At 40.5% G+C, this 22,805-nt stretch overlaps 1 protein-coding gene across 1 annotated transcript; it reads left to right on the top strand.

Moving 5' to 3' along the window:
• The first annotated feature begins 17,209 nt into the window (after positions 1 to 17,209).
• On the top strand, positions 17,210 to 21,533 carry LOC130986965 (DDRGK domain-containing protein 1). The gene is made up of 8 exons (XM_057910516.1): positions 17,210 to 17,593; positions 17,760 to 17,865; positions 18,548 to 18,654; positions 20,164 to 20,265; positions 20,377 to 20,538; positions 20,772 to 20,828; positions 20,991 to 21,027; positions 21,164 to 21,533. The coding sequence occupies exons 1-8, from the start codon at positions 17,474 to 17,476 to the stop codon at positions 21,367 to 21,369; spliced, it is 897 nt and encodes a 298-aa protein (XP_057766499.1). The 5' UTR covers positions 17,210 to 17,473; the 3' UTR covers positions 21,370 to 21,533.
• Positions 21,534 to 22,805: the final 1,272 nt, after the last annotated feature.

The following is a 22,805-nucleotide window of genomic DNA, read 5'->3' as shown; positions in this document are numbered from 1 at the left end:
CTCTTCATCAGTCTTGGATGTGGAGGCCTTAGCTTGATTGGATGCGGCAGGACAATCTGTTCTTTCTTTAATAGATTGCGGAATCTCTTGTTCTTCACTGATGTTCTGGCTTTCAGGTGGAATTGGCTCATCAGTGTTCAAGAATGTTGATGAAGTCGGAGGAGACTTCAAGATGTCATCAACTCGTCCTGGATCAGCATTGTCTGCTGATCTTTCTTCTTCTATTGAAGTAGGAGCATCAACTGCAGTGATGCTTGTCTGATCCGCTTCAGCAGGAAATGTCGGATAAGAGGAAGGTAGTTCTGGTTGACTGAATAAATCATTCATTGGTTGATCATTAGCTGGTTGATCAACGACGGCAGGATCAGCAGTAGCTTCCGCTGGTTGTGGTGTGACATCAACTGGAGAGCTGTGAGAAGCAGGTACTTGTTCTAAGATAAGAGGCTCTTCACTTGTCTTTGATGTCTCACCCTCGCCGTTGAATTGTTTGGAGGAGACCAAGTGATTCATGGCAAAGTTGTCAAAATCATGAATCACATCCCAAACATTTTCAATTTGAAAGAGGCTGATCAAGGTAGCCTCTTCCATCTCAAACGAGTCTACAGCGTCAGGGCTGAGAAGACTGTTGATCTTTGGACATGGCGCTGTCTTCAGAAGAGTATACATGAGAAGTCTATGAAGATCCCGGTAGATGTTTAGCCCTATTTTGTGATGGTTTTTGCTAGTGTTTCTACTGTGCATGCGAGTTCATTTCGTACCTTTGTGATTTATTTTGCACGTGCTCGATGACTTTTTGGGTGTACTACTGTCGTGTGCAGGATTCGGGAGTTGATGAGCGGTTTGGCATCATTTCGAGCAATTTTTGGAGTCAGGCTCACGGCCGCCGCTGCGGCGGCCGTCGTCGAGACGATGGCCGCGGCCCCACGGCGCGGGCCGTACTTTACTTGGAGAAGAGCAGCGAAAGGCTCCCACGGCGGCGCCGCCCCACGGCAGTCGCCGTCCACAGCGCCGCCGTGTCACGGTGGGCGCCGCCAGCCATAAACCAGCCCAAGTCCCACAAATTCAAGAAAAGGCCGAAAGGGAGGGACGGCGCCGCCGTACCACGGCGGCCGCCGTCCATGGCGCCGCCGCCTCACGGCGGCCGCCGCCCCTGTGCAAATCCGGCAGTTACGAAAATCGCTATAAAATCTGATTTTGAGGGTTTCATTGACATCCGATTTTTCTCCCAGCCTCCACCTGCGATTTTATGCCTTTTCCCTTAACTTAGGTAGACAGAAACATTTTAGATACTTGTGGATTCCGCTAGATCGTTGTTTTCATTGAATCGTTTGTAAGTTCTTCATTTTGATTAGTTAATCTTTACAAGCTTTCTTGTTATTGCATTGCCTAGATAATCGAGCACTTAGATAATGATATTTGATTTATGCTTTTGATGTTTTCATCGCTTAGATAATTAGTGTTTATGATTGTTGATTTACTATTGCTGTCTAGATTGCTAGTTAAAACCCTAGGTTTTTGGCTTTCCTGCGTTCTTAATCTGCTTCCCATCTTTCGCCTAGATAGATTTATATGCTTCCTGTTGATTCTGCATTAGATAATTTACAAGCTTTATTTAATTACTCCTAGAATTAAAGAGAGAGTGTCAGACCCAATCTACCCGATTAGAGTGTTTAGGTTTTATTTCTGTTTCTTGTGAGTAGCACGATCGAAGCCCTGCTAAGCTTTCCTTGAGAGACGACTTGAGTCACCTTACCGCCCTAGGACGACCTCGTATAAATTCGAGTCCATCCGTTAGGTGTTTTTGGATGAGTCAAATTTTGGCGCCGTTGCCGGGGAAGGCTTTAGGCATTTGATTGTGTTGCATTTGTTTTCAGTGTTTATTTTATTTCTTTCTTTTGACTCGGTTATTTTCTCCCTCCGGTGCGTTTGATTTGTTTGTTCGTGTTGTGTATGCAAGGACGTAGAAGCTTGAAGAGAAAGCTCGCACCTTACTACGACAACATACATCGACCCCGTGAGATCCTTTCAAGCCTGGAGAAGGAGTCCGAGTCCAGTTCGAGAAACCTTGTGGAATCACAGTTTCGAGAGGAAGACTGTGAAGAGAGAATCACTTCCAACCCCATTCTGGAAGACTTTGAGGATTCACGCTCAGTTGACTTAGAAGATCCGTTAGAGAACGGCGAAGGGCGTGAGCAAGAAGAAGAAGAAGTTCATCCCAATCTTGACCAAGAAGCAATGGCGGAGCAGAATGTCCAGTACATGGGAGATTTTTCCAGGCCAGTTATTGGGACCACTAGCACGTCAGCGATAGTGCTTCCCACGGCAGTCCGGAATTACAATCTGAAGCCCAACGATTCAAACCTGCTGCCGCTCTTTTATGGGATGCCGAGTGAGTGACAAACATGGTTTTTGTACCTCAATATCGCATGAATTGTTGTCATTTGCCCCCATGAATTGATTGCTAATATGTGTTTGTATCCCAATTTTGAGTTTTGATTCCTTGGTGTAGTTTTGGAGTGATTTCAGGGAAAATCAAGGATTAATTGGAGGATTTTGAAGACATGAGATCGAAGTACGTCTCGATAGGAATTCGTGAGCGCAAACGGTGACCAAATCCGAGTCCGGACGAGGGAGAACGGAGCCGAACAAGCTGACTGCGCATAAAGCCCAAGCACCCGCGGTCCGGGCCGCGGCCACGGGCCCGACCGCGGGCCTCTGCTCCAAAATTGCCCAGTAACCCGCGGTCCGGGCCGCGGCCACGGGCCCGACCGCGGGCCTCTGCTCCAGAGCAGTCCAGAACGTTTTTTACAGTCACCCGCGGTCCGAGCCGCGGCCGCGGCCCATGACCGCGGCCTCCCCTGCTTCCAGCCGCGTTTTCAACCGCGGTTCATGCCGTGACCGCGGGGAAGAGGCGGGGATCCGCCTTTTGGTGGGCCCAGACATGATTTTTAGCCCAAAACTCCATTTTTTCCCTCTTTTCTCATATCATTCACCACACACACCCACTTCATCTTCCCCAACACTCCAATTCCAAACCCTAGCCTTCATCTCTACCATTTTTCTCTCTTTCACACACAAAAACAACACCAAAATCAAATAAAGAAGGGGAAGACTTGGAAAGGAGCTCATCAAGACTACATGATTGAAGATCAAGATTATAGGATTTGTCTATGAATCTCTATCTCTCTATATCTTTATTTATGTTTTCTTATGACTTGAGATTTGCTTTTATTATGAATATGCTTGGCTAAAATCTCTTATCTTAGGGATTAGATTAGATGGATTTGTAATGGATTGATTTCTTTGTTCAATATATATCTTGATTGTGCTTATTGTTGTCTTTTCAAGTCCTAGATTTATCTCTTGTATGATTGGTTGGCCACCTTTTGTGCATTTCTAATTTGTGATTTGAATCGGGAGAGGATAATTACAATAGATTAGGAGTTTGATACATATCATCTCAATAAACCGGGAGGTTGAGAGTTGGGTGAGGGCCTGTTGATCCTTTGTGCTCTTGGGAGTTATAGGTTAGAAATTGACCGGGGACGGCAATTATGACCCGTAATCTACTGTTTTAGTCGTCCGGGAGGGGGCTAAAACTAGTGGGGAGATCGCCCTAGATAAGTAGGCCATATCAAGATTTAAATTGATTTAGATTGAAGTTCATTACGATCTATCGAAATCTAGTCCCTAGGATAACTTTCATTCAAGTCATTCCCCAATTTATTCACTAAGTTTATGTTATTGTTATTTACTTTTCTTGCTTTATTTAGTTTTGTTTTAGTTATCAACACCTCTTGAACTTTGGTTGTCTAAATAGATTAAAAACAACTTATTAATAGTGTAAAGAAGTTTAAATTCACCAATCCTTGTGGAATACGACCTTGCTTCCCTTATATTGCAACTACACCGTATACTTGCGGCGTGGTGAAAATATTAGCGAACAGTGAGGATGCTCTACAATTCATCCGGGACTTCTGCACGCAAGTACAGACCTTCCCACTGTTGCAGCTCACCGAGGATCAATTGAGACTCAAGTGCTTACCCTATGCACTCAAAGACCGGGCGAGAACGTGGTTGTTGTCCCTGCCGCCAAACTCCATAACCACGTGGAGCGAGGCATGTGAGAAGTTCATGCTTAAATTTTACCCTAATCACAAGACACAGGAGATTAGGACTCAAATAATGAACTTCATGCAAGGAGCCGACGAGCCTCTCCACGAAGCTTGGGAGAGATTCCAAGAGCTCCTCCGCCAGTGCCCGCAGCACCAGTTAGCACCCGTCATGTTGATGCAGTTCTTCTATGACGGATTGATTCAGACGGCACAGTTTATGGTGGACAGTACAGCAGGGGGCAACATTGCCCGGAAGACAGCTGATGAGCTCAAGGAGATCTTCGAAACACTTGCCGCGAGTTCTCAACAGAAATCAGTTAGAGGAAGGAGGGTTGAAGCCAATGCAGTAGCTCCCAACAATGAGCTTCAGAAGCAAGTAGCGGACCTGATGGGGCAAGTACAACACCTCACGATGAACCAGGTGAAGGCTCCACCAGTTCATGCGCCACCAGCAGAAGGATATGGCATATGTGGCGATTTTGGTCATGGAACCAACGCGTGCCATTGCATGGGGGAATGCACACCTGAAGGAGAAGCAGAGGTCTATGCTGCTCAGAGCTATCCGGGGAGGCCTCAATTTGAACAGAGGCCCATCTTTAATCAAGGGCAACAAAGTTCCAACTCGGGTTGGAGAAATGAGCAGAATTCGGGATGGAGGAACCAAGCTCCTGGCCAAGGGTCGGGATCAAACCAAGGCTATCAGTTCCCCCGACCTCCACAGCAATTGGGGTATCAGCAACAACAACAGTTTTACCCACCCCAGCAGCACCAACCTCCAGGCCCCTTATTTGAAGATCAAATGCAAGCTTTCATGCAAGCTAGCAAACAGGCGATGGAGGCTCAGAGTGCTACCATCAAGCGCCTCGAGACTACAGTTGGGCAGCTAACTGGAGCATTGAATCAGCTGCAGCAGGAATCAGCTACCCGATTAGAGTGTTTAGGTTTTATTTCTGTTTCTTGTGAGTAGCACGATCGAAGCCCTGCTAAGCTTTCCTTGAGAGACGACTTGAGTCACCTTACCGCCCTAGGATGACCTCGTATAAATTCGAGTCCATCCGTTAGGTGTTTTTGGATGAGTCAGTAGACTTCTAGAGACGTATCAACATCACCAATTATGCGTTGTAGGCGATTGGTGGCAATTTGTTGAATTTCAGACTGAAGTTCAACAGCTTCTTGAGTACCTTTGAAGATGAAGGTGGAGGCTGGTTCTGGTGCAGTTTCCATAACTGCTTTGCCTTTGGATCTTGGAGAGAATTTCCAAGGCATCTGAGTTGGTATTAAAGGTTTCTTGGGGAGGATTGTACGAACACGTCGTGGCACATTTGTGTGAGGATTTGAAGGAGGTGAATCAGTGGCTTCAGAATCAGATGATGGAGGAGAAGAGACGTCGATTACCTTTGCCTTCGAGGAAGGTTTGGTATCTCTTCTGGCAATTTTGAAGAGACGCAGGCTGTCTGTGAATTTGATCATCTTAGGCCATTGCACATACCTGTGCGTCTTTGTCCCCTCGATGATGATCTGGGATACCCTGTTCCCCTGTCGGACCATTGTTGCCGGTCTAGTGTTGTGTGCTTCATTGTAAAGAAGCTTTAGATAAGCTTCTTCCCAGTTGAAGCATTCCTTCTTTATAAGAGCAGCCATGATATTCTTCTGCGGTTGAGAAGCTTTGTCTGGAGTTCCTGTAGCACCTATCCAGCACTTCTGGATAATTTTGCCCAGCGTGGCAAATTCTGGATGCAGATGAGATAGAGTGATCTGACTCTTTGTAGATTCAGATTTATCTTTCAGTGCAGTCTTGAGGGTTTCATTTGCTTCTTTATCAGTCAGTGAAGAGAGTAGAAATCCGTTGTTTGGGAGACTGAACAATTCCCTGATAATTTCAGAGACGTTGAGAGTCTCTTCAAAGCATCTTACTCCATCGATGATGCTGACTTTTGAGATAAGTACTCCTGACTTGATGAATTTGAGATTTTTGTAGAATTCTCTGACAGCTTCATCGAGTAAGTAATTTGGTTCACTTGTGACAAACTTCTTCCAACCATTCTGGCGAAGTATTTCAGAGACCTTCGTAAATTCTGGCTTCTTTTCAAATGATTCCTCATGCACTGTCTGTTCATATCTGACTTCTTTCTTCATTGACGCTTCCTTCTCGTTGTCAGTCTTCTTCATGTTAGTAATGGCCATCTTGAATAGAAAATCTGTGAAGAGAAATTTTGCAGAAAGCGATCTCACAGTAGATTGTTGTAGATTTAGAAGGTTAGAGAGAAAGTGGAAAAGTGATAGAGAAGGTGGAAAGGCAGTAGTAATGGAGAAAGAGTGATCGTGGGAGATGAACAGTTTTCTAGGGTAATCGAAAAGACGTGGGCGCGGTTTGAAATATGCGCGCTAAATTACTTATAATAAATTTTGACGTTGGTAGAAAGTAAATGCCTAGAAAGAAGAGATATGCACCGATATAGAATATTTGACATAATCATTTGCCGTAAATAGGCGGCGTATAGTGCCTGCAGAGATTTGAAAAGATATGCATAAAGGAGATTTTGGAAATAGAAAGGCTAAAGGAGAACGCAATATCACTAGTTAACCAAAATCACACCTAGGCTCTATTTTCACTTAGTCCAAGAAAATGATATGAACAAGTTCCCAACAATAGGCAAAACCCAAGAGAAAGTAAAGATAATCAGACAAGTATTGAAAAAGTTTAAACAGTGTTCCCCCTAAACAAGATAACTTATATCCATCGAGTGTAAATAGGCGAGGAACAAAATTTGGATAAGCATGAATCTTAATGAACAAAGTACAAAACAATTATGAACCAAGAATGCAGAAGATCATAACAAGGAAGGGCCAGCTAAGACAAACTAAGAACATCATATACAAAATAATGAGTTTCTGTTTAGATGACATTCCTTGTTCTTTCTTAGTCCTTAGTTGATGCGGAGTTATTTGCTTGGCTTCCTTGGTGGACTTCTTTTTGGTTCTTCAGTCAGCTTCCCTTTTCCTTTCCTGTCCACTTCTTGTGTGTCCTTGTCATCAGACGCGGGGACATTGCTGACTTTGTCCTGGATGTCCAGTTGTTGTTGAAGAAGAGTGACAGTTGATTCCAGAATCGCGATCTTGACTCTTTGCTCATATGAGACTTCTTCTTGAATGAGCATCCTTTCTTCCAGCATCTGAACTCTTTCATCAGTGGCAGTTTTAGTAGGCTCTTGTTCTTCAGCTTGCTTTTCATCTTCTGTTGCTTTAGCTGAAGTCGACTGATGAGGTGGAGTTTCATGATGGACTTCAAAGTTCTCATCATTGTCTTCTTTGAGAAGACCTCTGGAAGTGAGGTATAGTCTGAAGTTGGGTGCCCAGTCGTGGATGCCATCCCAAACATTTGTGACTCTGAACTTCTCAAAGATGCTGTTCTCCAAAGCTTCTATCTCACCATCAGAGAGAACTTCATCAATCTCTTTGTATTGTGATTTGGGTAGGGTTTTGATGAAGATATAGAAGAAATAGCTGATGAGTGCTTGAAACTCTTCAGGATTCAGAGAGGCTAAAACTGTGGCAAAAAGGGTTGTGACACAGTGTTCGGACAATTGTGTCACGAAGCTTTTGAGACGGGCCTTTTGATTGTCAAAGATGGATGATGAGGATGCAGCATTGTCGTTAGAGACTTCATCAAACTTTGCCTTCTTGTTGAACCCTTCAATACAGTAATGGAAGAAACCTCTGAGAAGAAGTTTTTCAGATTCTGTTTTTCTGTTAGAGGTTGCTCGAGTCTCCTCTGACGGTTGATTTTCTTCATCTGCTGGAGTGACAGATGGAGTCTGTTGTTGAGGAGTTTCTGTTCTCGGCATTGGAACTTCTTCAGAAGATTTTGGAGCATCTTCTTCATGTTCCTCATTGTGTGATTTCTAAGGGGTGTCCAGTGAGATCTTGACTGGAGACGACACCCTTTCGAACTTTCTTTTGGTTGAGCCTCGAGTCCTGTATCGTGGCTCGGAAGAAAGGAGAGGAATTTCAGTCGAGATGCTGAAATTTCCTCTGAGTGAACTTTTCTATTTTTCAAACAGGTGGATGGTGGAAGACACTTGAGTAGTGTTCTTCCAGTAGCAAGGAGTCCCCTTAGCACTTTGGAGGATGAGTGCTGAGACTCTTGTTCCTTGACGCAGATGTCTGGTGGAGTGAGACTCTTTCTTTTCTTCAGTGAGGATCTAAATGTAGGCCTTCTCCCAGTTGAATGGGCCTTTCTGCATCAGGGCGATCAACACAAGTTTGTGTGGTCTTGAAAGGTGACCATGGGATCCAAGAGTGCCAAACCAGCATCTCTTGATCATCTTCGCAATGGGTCTGAGATGAGTATGAATTCTTGAAATGCTCAGTACATTTGTGATGATGCGATCGGCAGGTGCATTGCTTGTCAGTTCTTCCCTCATGTGCTCAGTGGCTTCTTCATCGTTGAAGAATGGGGTTGGTCCATCAGTTGGGAGATTGAACAAATCTCTCACTGCTTCAGAAATGTTGATGGACATCTTGGTTGATTCTGAGAAATCTTCACTTGTAAACACAGAAATCTCTGTTTTGAGTTCACCAGTCGATTCATCGGTCTTGATGTTGTCGTAGAACTCTCGGATGATTGGTTTGTCGAGAAGGAAACTTGGTGAGCATTGGACGAACTTCATCCATCCATGTCGTCCTAAGATCTCATCGATCTTTTTGAAATCAGCAAACTGTTGGAGTGATTCCAGTGTTGCTACAGATTCGTAACACACAACTTGTTGTGATGCTGATTTTCCCATATGGATTTTCTGAGAGGTTTTCTGCAAAAGTCTTGAAGATTGATTCTCACAGAGAAGAAACTGTGGATTCTTGCTGTTAGTTTTGCAGAAAAAAAAAATATACTCAAAAATTTTGCACACAAAGATTTCTCTGAGATTGAGTAAATCTTTGGTCGAAGATGAAACGTTTTTGAATAAGGTGTGGGAAGACGTGCAAGAGGCGGTTTCAATAAACGTTTGAAATCCGTGCAAATGGAATCGTGCCACGTGGATCACTCCGCTTGTTAGTAAAAAGGGCGGGTTTGTATGATCGTGTGACAACCGTTCTTGATGCAAATGTGCATGTGTCTAAAATAAAATGAAGTGAAAGACACTTAGTAAAATTAAGCACAATACAGCCAATAGTTTTAAAGAGAAGTAGTCATATATACAAATGAAATGTTGAGAGAGGCTTACACAGTGATTTACACTTGTTTTGTCATGGATTGAAGTGTAAGTTCCCCCTGAGTTTTATGACTAACTCTCCTTGGATTTTGAGTCCGTTGACTGTTGTTGCACGTTTCTTTCTCGTTCCATCTTTCTTCTGTGCAGTAGTGATTCCTCACGAATCACTCTTTCAAAAACTTCTGACGTCGCTTTGAATTCTGTCTCTGTTTCCTTGAGACGTTGAAGAAGTTCTTGTTTCTGAGACTGAAGAAGTTTCAGTCTGTTGATCAGTCGGTGCTCCTGTACATCTCTTTTGTCTGCTTCGTCTTCATCTGAAACGAAGTTGAGCCTGACGATCCTTCGAGCATCTTGCAAACGATCATTCTCTTTGAGGATCTGTCTGTGCTCCCTAAGGAGATCTTCAAATCTCGATCTTAGGTGTTGATACTCTAGTCGCATTTGATCATATCTGCTTGAATCTTCTGGTTGTGAGTGAGTTGGACTAATGTTCTCTTCTGGAAAGATGAATCTTTCTTCTTCATCGGAGTCCAATGATCCTAACTCAAATCCGTTGATTCCTCGAAAATATGTATGATCATAATCGCTGGAGGAATCATTCTTGTTCTTGTACATGGTTAGAGAAAGCAGGAGAAGCACACAGGAAACAGGAAAAGGACACAACTACGCAGATACAAGAGTAATCTTGAGAAGAGATTATTGATCAAAACAACTTCACCCCCAAGAGGATCTAGTTCAAGTAGGAACTAGTCAGATACAGATAGTTCTTGCGAACAACCTGCTCTGATACCAATTGTTAGGTCCGGGGGGTCTCGAATAGGTGTATGGGGGGGGAATACACTTATAGGCTATTTTTGATCTATCTACCAACCTCAATCAGAGGGATCTCAGTCAAAGATAGAAAAGAAACTTTACAAGCAAACCAGACACCTGTTTAACCGAAATTAGTTTTGACCAACAGGGTTGACGACTGATACTGAAAGCTCTTCAGTAAAGAGTTATCAGTTAAGTCACAAGAACTTAACTGATCCACGTAAGGGCTTCAGTCGTGTTTGCAATGATAGAGATGATATCTCTCTTCCTTAGTATCAGAGGATAGTTCAGTCAGATTGATATCACACGCAGCGGAAATTTAAACTTAGTTTCTAATAGCCTCGGTGGAGCAGATAGTTGAATTAGGGTTTCTCTAGCGGTTAGTCAGTGTTCAATTTTATCAAATGAAATAGCACAGTTATGAAAGTAAAACTGAAAGCTGTAAATAACACAGAGACTTTTACGTGGTTCGGAAAAACTCTTTCCTACATCCACGGCTGGTTGATCAGACCAACAATCCACTCCGCAAGTGCTTGCCTGGTGCACTGCAAACCGTAAACTGAAGATAAACTCTCTTCAGCACCTACACACCTCGCATAGGGTTTCCCCAGCTACACACCTCGCGTAGGATTTCAGCACCTACACAGCTCGCGTAGGATTTCCCTACTAAGCACACCTCGTGCTCAGACTTCCCTTTCAGAGTTCAGGGTACCTTCCTGAATCTCCGAGTCACTCAAACACTCTTATGGAGGAGATGTTTAAACGAGTGCCAACTATACTTACAAAGAACAAGTTCTTTGAAGCAAGTTTGACCTTTGGCTTCTGGGTACACAGAATATATGCCTAGGGTCTAAGAGAATGTATGTAATCAGCAGTGACTGATTTTGGCTTTGGAATTCTCTTCTTCGATTCAAGCTTTGAGCAGTTAAGCTGTCACGACCGGACCTAATTAAGGATAATTAAGCCGGGGAAACCGTGACTAATGGAGGGAGATTAGAAGCGGGGTAGAAAGGGGATAATCAAACAAGGAAGGATCACATTTCATCATTTAACAAAAGGGATATTTATCATATAACAGAAGTTTAGTCGTATAGACTCAAATAACTAGTAAGTTCAGATATCTCTGACTTATTCAAAATAGCATAACACTTTTGAGTACGCAGCGGAATAAGGTTCTGATTACATGTATGAAGACATGTAACCCTAGAGTTCATTAATACATAATAAGACAAAAGAATCCCGCTCGTCACTTCATCACCATCGGCAGCTGCTCAACCTGCACATTTAGAAATATATGCAGGGCTTGAGTACAAAAGTACTCAGTGGGCACGTATGCCTAGGTATAAAAATACATGCTTCAAAACTGTAAATTGTCATGCCATCATAAACAGTACAGCAAGGGAGTTTTTCACTAAAAAGGCCCAAGCTTACTAAATTCATTTGTGATTCTTAAAGTTCGACTGATCAGTCTAAGTTCTCTTGTAATCTATCATATCTGGAACTGTGTGCCGGAGAGGTGGCCACCTCTCACGGTCACTTGACCGGCCAACCCGCTAGATGACTCACGGTCACTGGTGTACACTAGCCCTGGCAGGATAGCTATCAACTGCTCAAGACCCGAATTCGATTACATGATAAAAGTAACATCAGATAGATATCATACTGAAATTGAAATATTTTATGGCAAGACAATATTTGAAATAACTTCAATTAATTTAGTCATGAAATAACTTGCTTGAACGTAACATTTAAACTCATTTGATATATATGAAAGTAATGCCCACCTGTTAGAAACTTTCTGTGGTACAGTAGCTCCTTGACTGATTATTAATCTCGTGCTTGACCTTTATTATGAGAATATAAATAAGATACTACTCGAATAAAATCCTCAATTAATGAGAATGCGTAATTAACTATGCATGATCCTTATGCATGAATCATTATTCTGAAATAATAATTAGGGAATTTCTATTGTTAATCCAGGCTATCGGATTTAAACAAAAGCTAAGTCTCGTCTCATGAAGCCGGATAATAAACAAAAATTTATCCGTTCTCTTAAGGTGTTCTAATCTGCCAATTAAATAAACCCCATTCCTCGTAGTCAATAGAAAAAAATAAATACTTCAACTTATTCGCTTTATAACCTCATAATTAATCGGGCTTAATAAATAGAAACAAGTAATGTTATAAGATTAAATAATTAAAAGGCTCAACATAAGGCAGCCTAATAATTAATTAAGTAGAAGTGGGCTTGAATAATTAACATGAGAGGCCCAATTTAATAACTCATCGGCTCAAGTAATTAAATAAATCTTGGCTAAATAAATAAATAATTTGATTAGCTGGGCTCAATTAAATAAATCAAACGAGGCCCAACGAAGATAATATAACAAAAGCCCAATGAATTAAACTAAAGCCCAATTTGAATTAATAACAAAGGCCCAATGAATTAAACTAAAGCCCAATTTGAATTAAAATAAATAAGGCCCAACTGAAATATAATAACTAAGGCCCAACTGAAATGATACAGCAGCCCAAATATGTGAATAATTAAAGGCCCATATAAATAAATTAAGAGGCCCAATCAGTAATTAAAATCGGCCCATATAAATAAAATCAGAGGCCCAATTTATAATTAAAATCGGCCCAATTACAATAAATACAACAAAGCCCAAAAATAAATAAATAATGAAGCCCAAAGAAAAATAAAGGCCCAAATTTTCGGCCCAACTCAAGCCCACTGAAAATTAAAACAAAATCGGCCCACTGAAACGAAGCCCAAATAAAGAGTCCAACATAATTAAATAAAATCCGGCCCAATGAAATGGCCCAACTTTAATTAAAATAGAAGCCCAATTTAAAATAAATGGAAGAAGCCCAATTTAAATAAAATATAAGCCCATCTCCACATAACTCTCGGTTCTCTCTCTCTGTAAAACCAATCTCGCCTTTCTCTCTCTCTCTGGAAGAAACACCCTTCTGCTATCTCTCCTCACTCACGCCTCTCTCCATCTCGCTCTATATTCAGCTGAGGCGCCGCCGTCGCCTCTCCGAGCCGGCAAGATCGACGGCGAGACTTATCTTCTCTTCTCTCTCTCGCTTCCTCCTCACTTCACCATATCAGCCAACTTAATCGAGCCCTAATTTTCCATGAATTCGAAATCGTCTCTGTCGCCGCTGCTACTTCCGGCGAACAGCCGGGGTCTCACTCGATCTCCTGCGTCGGCTCTTCTTCCCAATTCGCTGAAGGAAAGCAGAAGCCTTAATCTTCCCCGCGGATTTTGAACCGCTGCTGCTACACGATTTCCGGCGAACAGGGGAGAGTCCGCCGTTGTTGTCGCTGTTCCCGGCGAAGGGTGTCGCCTCGTCTCCTCCTCAGAGCAGTTCAGTCCCGATTCAGACGTCAAGGCAGGGAGTCGAGCCCTGGTTCTCCTCTACTTTTGCTTCTGGTTTTCGATCCTCCGCCTCCGCCATGGAACCGGCGAACGGCGCCGCTGCTGCTGTGCATCTCCGTCAGACTCTGATGGCTGGTAGCCGTTCTATTGCTGCTACGGCCTGGAGTCGGTCGGCCTCGCTCATCTTCTGCTCTAGCCGTGCAGTGGCCGTCGGCTCTGGTAGTTGCTTGGGCAGTCGTCCCTTCCCCATCTAAAAGCTAAGTCTAATCTCTCTCTCCAATCCATTTACTAATCTAGTTTCTGTGAGTTCTTGTGATTGTTACTCTGGAGTGTAGTGAAAGTGAAGCATGTAAAATCTTCTGTTGTAAAGTATTTCCCTATTGTACAGCATATCTTGACTATATCGTGTAGATGAACTATGATTATGCTAAGCATGGATGTGAACTGAATTGCATATTCAAGATAGTAGAATACCTTGAATGTTTTCGAGCTGATGGGTGGCTGTTGAAGTTCGAATAGCTTGTGAAATGACTGAAATGAATTGGTCTTCTGTTAATGCAGGTGAACTTGATAAAAAAAAATGAATATTGAGGCCAAGCCTTACCTTGAGATTTTAGCAGAATGAATTGGGACTGCTCTTCGATATTTTTCGGTGAAGTGAAGTGAGATTGAGAGCTGTTTGTTGGCTGGGTTTGATACTAATAGTTCATTGGCGCATACATGAGTGTGGTGGGGGAAAAAAAAAACATAATGATAGTGGTGTATAGAAGTTGGGGAACAAGGTTTAATAGAAAGAAAAAGAGAAGAAAAAGAAAGGAAAAAAAATGTAGAGGAGAATTATTGATGTATTTTCTCTGACTCGGTGATTCTGTAACTGTAAAGTGAATCACGTGCTCATATTTGCTTGTACTGTTTATTTAAATAAATCTCGATTTCGACATGTGATATCTCGCTAAAATCGATAAGTTATAAAATGAATCTAAATTAAATCCATAGATTTAATTCGTTCGTTGTTCTGATATCTAAATTAAATCCGCAGATTTAATTAACTTCTTGAGTCGGAAATAATTCCCGACCTGAGTAAAATAAAATCAAATTCCATCTCGCTTAAAAAAATAAATAAATAACGTGACTTTGCTAAGTCAGTTATAACCCTGAAATAATATCATTGACTGCTTTAACAATATAAATTCAGGATCATAAGCTGAATTCATATCAGAATAATAACCGTTTTCATTCACTGATGAACAAAAATAAACACTCATTACTGGATTTAAAATATATAAAAGAGCGGGTCACTACATAAGCTTTGGGCTGAGTAGCTATTTCGGCAGAGCTTCAGCTTATGTTGTTGAATCGGTGAAGATTGAAGTGATCCTCGAGCGCTATTTGTAGGAGAACTCTTGAATAGATCCATTGGCGTAAATCGTCCTCAAGATTTCTTCCGTTGGAGAGCAATTCGAATTTGGGCTGAGGCTTCAATCTTCGAGGTTCCTTGTCTGTGTGGAAACGGCTCTCTTTGAAGGACAGGAGATGTGACATCTCTGAAAAGTAACCACCAGATAGGAATGACCTCTGCAGAGATAAGATATTGAGATATCTCTGCATTTAATGCGGCTGTACTTTGAGCGTACGTGGCTTCCTCAGAACGTTGGAAGATCAGTCCTAGGAGGAATGTTCAACTGATACTTGACTTTAGTATCAGTCTATGGCGCGCATTAAATAATCAGTCTTCAACTGATTCTTCAACTGACACTTCAGTTGGTAACTCCAGTCTTCAGTCTTCAGTCTTCATTCTTCAGTCTTCAGTCTTCAGTCTTTTACGCCGCAACTAAACTAGAAACGAACTCTAACACTTGAGTTCAAAACGATTCTAGTCTATTACATTTAAGTCCTAGAAATTTTGGTATCATCAAAACAAGGGTTAGGATATTCCACAAGGTTCCCAACACCACCACTGATGTAGCAATGTTAATTAGGAAGGAGAATCAATAAATCTTACTCTAATTAAAATTATCTTACTCTAATTTCAATTGTTACATCAGTGGTGGGCATGTTATTCTTGTCCACAGTGGATAGGTGATCGGTTCTGTATGTGTGTATATGTGTGTGTGTGTGTGTTTATGTGTAAGAATTAAGAATACATGTAAGAAGTAAGAATAAATTTCATTACTAGATTTATACCAACCCAACAACCCATATATAATTTTCAATATCTTTTTTTAGTCAATTTACAAAATGTAAAGAGGTAAATGGGTAAAAATGCACATGCATAAAAATAACTCATCTCCACACCAAATGTGAAATTTCCGTAACTTCAAATCAAATTCATTTCATTGATTTTATAGGGAGTGAAGAGAGAGACAGTGAAGATAGCGAATGAGAAATATAGAGAGAGAGTTAAATTATACTATATATTTTAAAGGTAAAATTAAAAAGAGTAAAATTTTGAAGTAGTCAAAATGAAGTATAAAACACAATTTATGGACACACATTAAAAAATATAAAATTTGGCAATTTTTATTAATTTGGACGTTTTTACCCTTAATGAGGCGGACCGGGTAGAATCAGGCACGTGGATTGCGAGCCGGGTCGGGTTAGACACTTATGGCACTATTAGTGCCATAAGTGCCAAAAGGATCATTTTACTTGGTTTTATTTTGGATTTTCGTTGGCAGTGCCACGGAAATCGAAAATAAAACCAAGTAAAATGATCATTTTGGCACTTATGGCTCTAATAGTGCCATAAGTGTCATGCGTGCAACATAAACAACAACAATAGAATCAAGAAATCATAAATAGATCATCTAAACCCTAAATCGAACATCTAAATCCTAAATGGATAATCTAAACCCTAAATGGAACATCTAAACCCTACGTGGAAGTGTTTAAAATGGTCATTTTGACACTTATGGCACTAATCGGAAATCCAAAATAAAATCAAGTAATAGCGCGCAACTCACCCATAAGCTTACAGCGGCCGCGCAATCATCCAGAGGTCGCGCAATCAGCCAGCGGCCAAGTAAAAAGGGCAAATTAGGCATACCACCTAATTAATGGCCATATTTTGATGTTTTAAGATTAGGGGCCAAAAATTGATTTTCAATCTTTATTATGACTATTTGACTACAATGTTTCAATTAAAAAATTATAAAAATATACAATATGAAAAAAATATTATTAAACATATAACTTGTGATAATATTATCATGAATTTGAGGTAAAATGTGGAAAAATGGACTGCCCGTAAAAAATATTCTTCTCGCCCGTGGCAAAATTTTCAACTAAAAAAATATATGAAAAAGTAAAAAAATGAGAAAAATATGTACTCCATCCGTCCCATTATAAGTGATTTTTCTATTTTGGATGTCCCATTATAAGTGAGACTCTTTCCTTTTTGGATAAAAGTTTTACCGTTTAAATATTTTTTTTTTATTTTTTTACCTACACACAAAATATACCTTTCTTAATTTTCGTGTCAACAAAAAAGTCTCATTTATAATTTTTTATTTCATAATTTTTCATCAAAGAGAACGCACCCTCGAAGGAAAAGAAAAGGCTTTTGTGTCCATCAACTAAAGATTTAATAACATCGAAGATTAAAATAAAAAAAATATAAAAATGCTTAATGAAAGAAAAGATAAAAATAACTATTTTGCCTTCTTATTTTTTCTGAGAAATTATTATTATTGTCTTATTGCAAAATGAGGCTCTAAAAAACTAAAATCGATAAATGAAATAGTGGACAAGCGAGTGCACCGTATATTTGGGCAGAAAACGGAGGACACTACACCATCTCCGTCGGCCGAAGACCCTGCGCCTAAATTTCTCGCAGATCGTTTCGCTGTTCAATTGTCCATCAGTTTCCCGCTTGTTCATTTGATCTTATTTTAGGGTTTAGTAATTGATTTTAATTATTAAAATCAATATTTTCAAGAAAATGGAGGGCCTATTAGCGGCAATACTGATGATGATCGTGGTTTTCTCTTTGATTCCGCTCTATTTGTGGAGACGTCGGCTCGATTCTCGCCTTCCCCACCAACATGAAGAAGAGGCGCAGGTATGAATCGCAAATTTTCTGTACCTATGTTGGTGATTTTAGTGCTAGATTGAGATCAAGTAAGAGTTTTATTAGTTTTAGTTCTTAATTTGAATTGCTTGTGGAAACTTCATGTTTGAAATAGGTAAAACTAAATTAATATTGTGTGATTTTGAGCTTGGTGTAGGATGTACAGGGGGAGCGAGTGGTTAGGGCTGGTAATAATGGGCGAATGCGGCGAAGAACTGCCGCTTCTTCTGCCAGCACATCGTCAGCTGCCGCTAATGTCGAAGGTTCTTTTATTCTTTAATCACTTCCTCTGCATTTAGTACGATATTTGTGTTCCATTCAGTGTTACGATCAAGCTATGGAATGCTAACGTGGAAAGACTTCTTCGGCCCTTCATCAAAGACTTATTGCAGCAAAATGGAAGAAAACCAGCATTTTGACGAGTGTTTTAATTAATAAATTGATTGAGTTCATTTGCATCAAGATTAAATTGGATGCTTCATATGCCTAATGATGTGGTTTCATGAAATATCCATAGGCCCTGCACTCTGATTGTGTTTTCCTTCTACCAGTTCGTATGTTGTATTCTCACCATTTACATTTGTTGTGAAGTTAAATGCTCACAGAATTCGTTTACAGGACATTTAATTCAAGGAGAACTTTTCTTTATGGTTTATAATGATTAAAGAAGAATGTACTATCTGCTATTATCTAGCCTGCTTGCAACTTTAATTACTTGTAAATGTCTAATGGACCATAATGTTTTATTTATTTGTTTGAGTTTTAATCTTTTTAGCAAGTTGCAAGTTAAGTATAGGGATTGTTTCACTGCTTGTAGGGGAAGGGTTCTAACAAGTCTTTTCATTATGATTCTTTTCTTGGATTATGTGTGTTTCTGTGTGTATCTCCCTTAAGGGACATATTGTACCAAGAATGCCTGTAAATTATTATTTTATATGGGTACAGAAACTGTTGATGGAAGTGATGATGAAGACGGAGCAGACGGGAATTATAGGGCTAAAGCTTCGACAAAAAAGGAGAAGAAACGGCAAGAGCGAGAAGCACAACGCCAGGTAAAGATTTTTAAAGGGCATTTCATCATTATCATGTTGGGAATCTTTTTCCCTCAACCCCTCCGTACCTTAAATATATACGCATGTATTTATGTGTATATATTGGTAATAGGTATAACTAGCCCCCTTAGACTATTGGGTGAGGTGCTTGTCACCCCTCGACTATTCGGTTTAAATAACCCCCTAGAAACATGTGGCCCCTGATTTGAACAGAAAACTTAATGGCGCTAGAAAGCACGCACGAACAAAGTAACACCCATTTTTCTCAAGCACAAGATCTTTCCACATACTTTCCACACAATTGGTGAAATTAGATTTTTCCTGAATTTTTCCGACAACCAAAACTTCATAGTGTCAGTCACAGGTTCTTGTTCATTGAAAGGGAAACTCTAGCTAGTCGAGTAACACCACCAAGAACCACTAAACTGAGAAGCCAAGTAGTTGATACAAAAAGCCAAATACCAATTAGTGTATGAGCTTTGGACCATACAATGACAAGTTAGAAGCTTCAATTGTCCTCTACTTTCCGAAGATATAGATGATAACATGGTGACTTGGTGAGGTTCTTGAATCTAGTCTTGTCGAAGTTCTGGAATAAGAACAATAATCAACATCATGCGACTATGTAAACCTATTAGGGAGAAAATTGAAAATAAATTATTTTAAATAATACCTTGATATTATTCTGAAACTACGATCTTAAACTACAGAAGGTGAGTCTTTGTATTGTGGAGTGAGTAATAAATCACGGAAATGATAAATATATATTGTATGAACCCAACATGAGGGGAGAAGATATTACATTTCTGTGAATTTGAGGAGCAAAGTTTTTGGGTCAAGAGTTTCGATTTTCACATTAGCAAATTCAATCAGATCATAGTGGACTCTGGGGTTCTGAAATTTTTTAGTGGTTGTATGAAATAAGGGAATGGATCATGTATCTAATTTCATCCATTGTGTGAAAAGTGTGTGAAATGATTGAGAAAACTATGTGTTAGTGTGTGTATCCTTAGCTCTGTAAGTTTTCTGTCCAAATTAGGACTACATGTCCACTTTTTAACGTCGAGGGGTTACCTGTGCCAAATAATCAAGGAGGGGGCAACAAGAGTCCTGCATAGTAGTCGAGGGGGCTAGTCATACCTTATCCTTTTATATATAATAAGAATAGTAGTAATAATATTTAGCCCCTCCAACACTAACTGTAGAGCTCCATCCTATACTTCCTATTGCCTGGCTTTTCCATTGCATTTCATGCTGTGGTGTAATGTGTATCTATATTTTTTGTTCTTGTTTCCGTGTAACAGCTATATTGCAAATTCTAAAAACATGCTTTGTTTTTGGCTAATTACTTGAGAACTCTAATTCAGAAAGACTTAGTGAACTTCAATGATGATGCTGCACGTTTGTTGACCAGGGTCCAGAAGTGACCTAGTAGATCACTTGCATTGTTTTCTTAATCCAAAGACTTTAGTGATTCATGCATCTGACACTGAAGAATTGCTTCTGAAGGCTGAAGATGCTGCACGTGACTCAAGGAGAACAAAACAAGATCATTATGATGAGATGAGGAGGAGGAAGGATGAGGAGCGAGAAGCTCATGAAAGAATGCTGGTTAGTTGATAGAAATTTATGACGTAGAATGCTGGTTAGTTGATAGAAATTTGTGACGTACTCTGGAAGTATTCGTTTCCATTTTTGAAAGTGTTGGTATAATCTATCCAGGAAGAAGAAGCAAAGGCACGAAAAGCAAAGGAGGAAGAAGCTGCTGCATTGGAGTTTGAAAAATGGAAAGGAGCATTTTCTGTTGATGCTGAAGGAACAACCGAAAATGAAGTACAAGACGGAAGCCAAGGATTGCTCTTTGATTTTGTGGAGTACATCAAGGTGACTTTAGCGTGATTCCTTTAATCTCTTAATCATGAGGATCAATAGCTCTTTCTGCTCTTTTTTTTTCAAGCAAGGTATGCGGCAAATAACATCTTTGTTTATAGTTGATGCACCTCTATCTTCCGTTTGTTTTTTTGCTGTTTTAAGTAACTATGTAGTTGAGTGTAAAGTGAACTTGGTGGAGAGAAGAGTCCAGATGGTTATTTATTCTTCTTAATTTGATTCTGCAGAAGCATAAATGTGTTCCTCTGGAAGATATTGCTGCAGAGTTTAAGTTGCGAACTCAGGTAGCCTATATAATGAATAATATACTGAAAACTCCATTATTTATGTTTTGTTAACTAATACTCTTTTTTCTTCATGCGCCCGTTTGGAGTTGCCAATAAAGCCTATCACTATGTTTTTGCTGGCCCCTTTCTTATGCAGTGTAATTTTTTGGCTTAATGCAGGACTGTATCAATCGCATCAACTCTCTAGAAACTATGGGTATGGTGTTTCCCTTTCTTAAATACAAGATGTACATTTTGTATCGATTTCCTTCTAGTCAACAATGAAAAAGAAGTGTTATTAGTTTAGTTTTCCTAGGGAAAAATATGAAGTTGAATATATGTTTCTTTGACAGGAAGACTATCAGGTGTAATGGATGACAGAGGAAAATACATATACATCTCACTGGAAGAAATGAAAGCTGTTGCTGATTACATCAGGCGTGAAGGTAGGGTTAGCATATCCCACCTTGCTAGCAAGTCCAACCAATTTATAGATTTAGAACCAAAATCGGAGGTAGTGGAAGATATAAGCAGCATAGAGGAGATAACTTTTGCTTGATCTTGTCTCTTGTTAACACAAATGTGTATGAACAAACTAATACTACTAGCTTTTTAAATGAAGTTGGGAAGAGCGTACTTTGTCAGGGCTAACATGGTTACCTTAATGTGTACATGTGTAATAGCTTTTTAATGAAGTCGGAATCTACATGAATTGAGTGATGAGTTTTTTGTTGTAATAGTAACTTCGTCTCTCACTCTCTATCTTTTTAAAACTTTAATTTAGGGAGAATTTTAAATTGGAGGAAAAATCGAAAAAACTAAAAATTGGTGTATTTTATTTTAAATTTAAAAGATTGTGTCTCGCTGCGGGATAAAGCAAAGTCGTGGTATCATACACTGCAGCTGGGAGAGAATACCATGTGGGAAGATTTGGCTCATGCGTTCCTACACAAGTTTCATCCGCCTGGCCTTACTTTGAAATTGAAGATGGACATCGTGCAGTTTCAACAGTTTGAGAGAGAAAAGCTAGCGGATACTTGGGAGCGGTACCAGGAAAAGCTCAGAAAGTGCCCAAGCCATGGATTTGATGCAGGCACGCTCGTGATCATGTTCTACAATGCTTGCGGGGAACGTACACGGATGCATATGGATACAGCTGCAGGTGGTTCTCTGTTTCAGAAAGGCAGTTCCGAGGCGTGGAGCATCATTGAGAGTATGGCTGCTACGAGTTTTCAATGGCCATCAGAGAGAGTACAATTGAAAAAGGTTGCAGCTGCTTCCAGTTCTGATCCTATGGCAGCGATGGTTACACAGCAGGCAGCTATTGCTACGCAGCTGGCAGAGTTGACTACTAAGATCAGTGAGTTGAATGTTAGACATCCTACGCAAGCTGTGAAAGACCCATCAGGCTTGGAAAACGTCAATTATATCAATGACAGAAATTATGAGAATTTTCAGCAAGGACAGCCAGGAGTATATAGCAGAGGTCAGCAGTATCAGCCGGGTCAGCAGCAGTTCCAGCCAGGAGGACGCCCGCATCCGAATCTTTCTTATGGCAACCCAAACAATGCTATGCAACCTCCACCAGGATTTTCTGTTTCTAGTGGGGGAGTAATCAAAGAGCCAAAGAAAGATTCGATGGAGGACATGATGAAGCAGATGCTCATGAAGATGATTGGGATGGAGACAAATGTGGGAAATAAGATATCTATCATGGAAAATAATTTCTCAGCTCTTTCCAAGCAAGTGCAGATGTTGGAGACTCAAGTTGGTCAGATGGCCAACTAAGCAGCTGTGCAGCACAAGCCGGGCCAATTCCCAAGCAACACTACTGTCAATCCTAGGGGCCAATGCAATGTTATTTTCGATGGCACTCTGTCTCCAAAAGAGATGAGGATGAGCAAGGAGAACGAACAACCAAGTGAGGAACCATACAAGGCTCCTGTTCCACTTAGGGAATACATCCCAAAGGTTCCATTCTCCCGTAGGCTGATG

Source organism: Salvia miltiorrhiza, chromosome 5, assembly GCF_028751815.1.
Source record: "Salvia miltiorrhiza cultivar Shanhuang (shh) chromosome 5, IMPLAD_Smil_shh, whole genome shotgun sequence".
NCBI classification, from domain to species: Eukaryota; Viridiplantae; Streptophyta; class Magnoliopsida; order Lamiales; family Lamiaceae; genus Salvia; species Salvia miltiorrhiza.
Note: the sequence above shows the minus strand (reverse complement) of the source record. Positions and strands in the feature narration are given on the sequence as shown.

Bases quoted from the DNA above. Each gene is read 5' to 3' on its own strand.
- LOC130986965 (XM_057910516.1), top strand. From the start codon at position 17,474: ATGGAGGGCCTATTAGCGGCAATACTGATGATGATCGTGGTTTTCTCT. The intron at 18,655-20,163 runs GTAAAGATTTTT...TTGCTTCTGAAG, and splicing joins AGCGAGAAGCACAACGCCAG to GCTGAAGATGCTGCACGTGA. The intron at 20,266-20,376 runs GTTAGTTGATAG...TAATCTATCCAG, and splicing joins AAGCTCATGAAAGAATGCTG to GAAGAAGAAGCAAAGGCACG.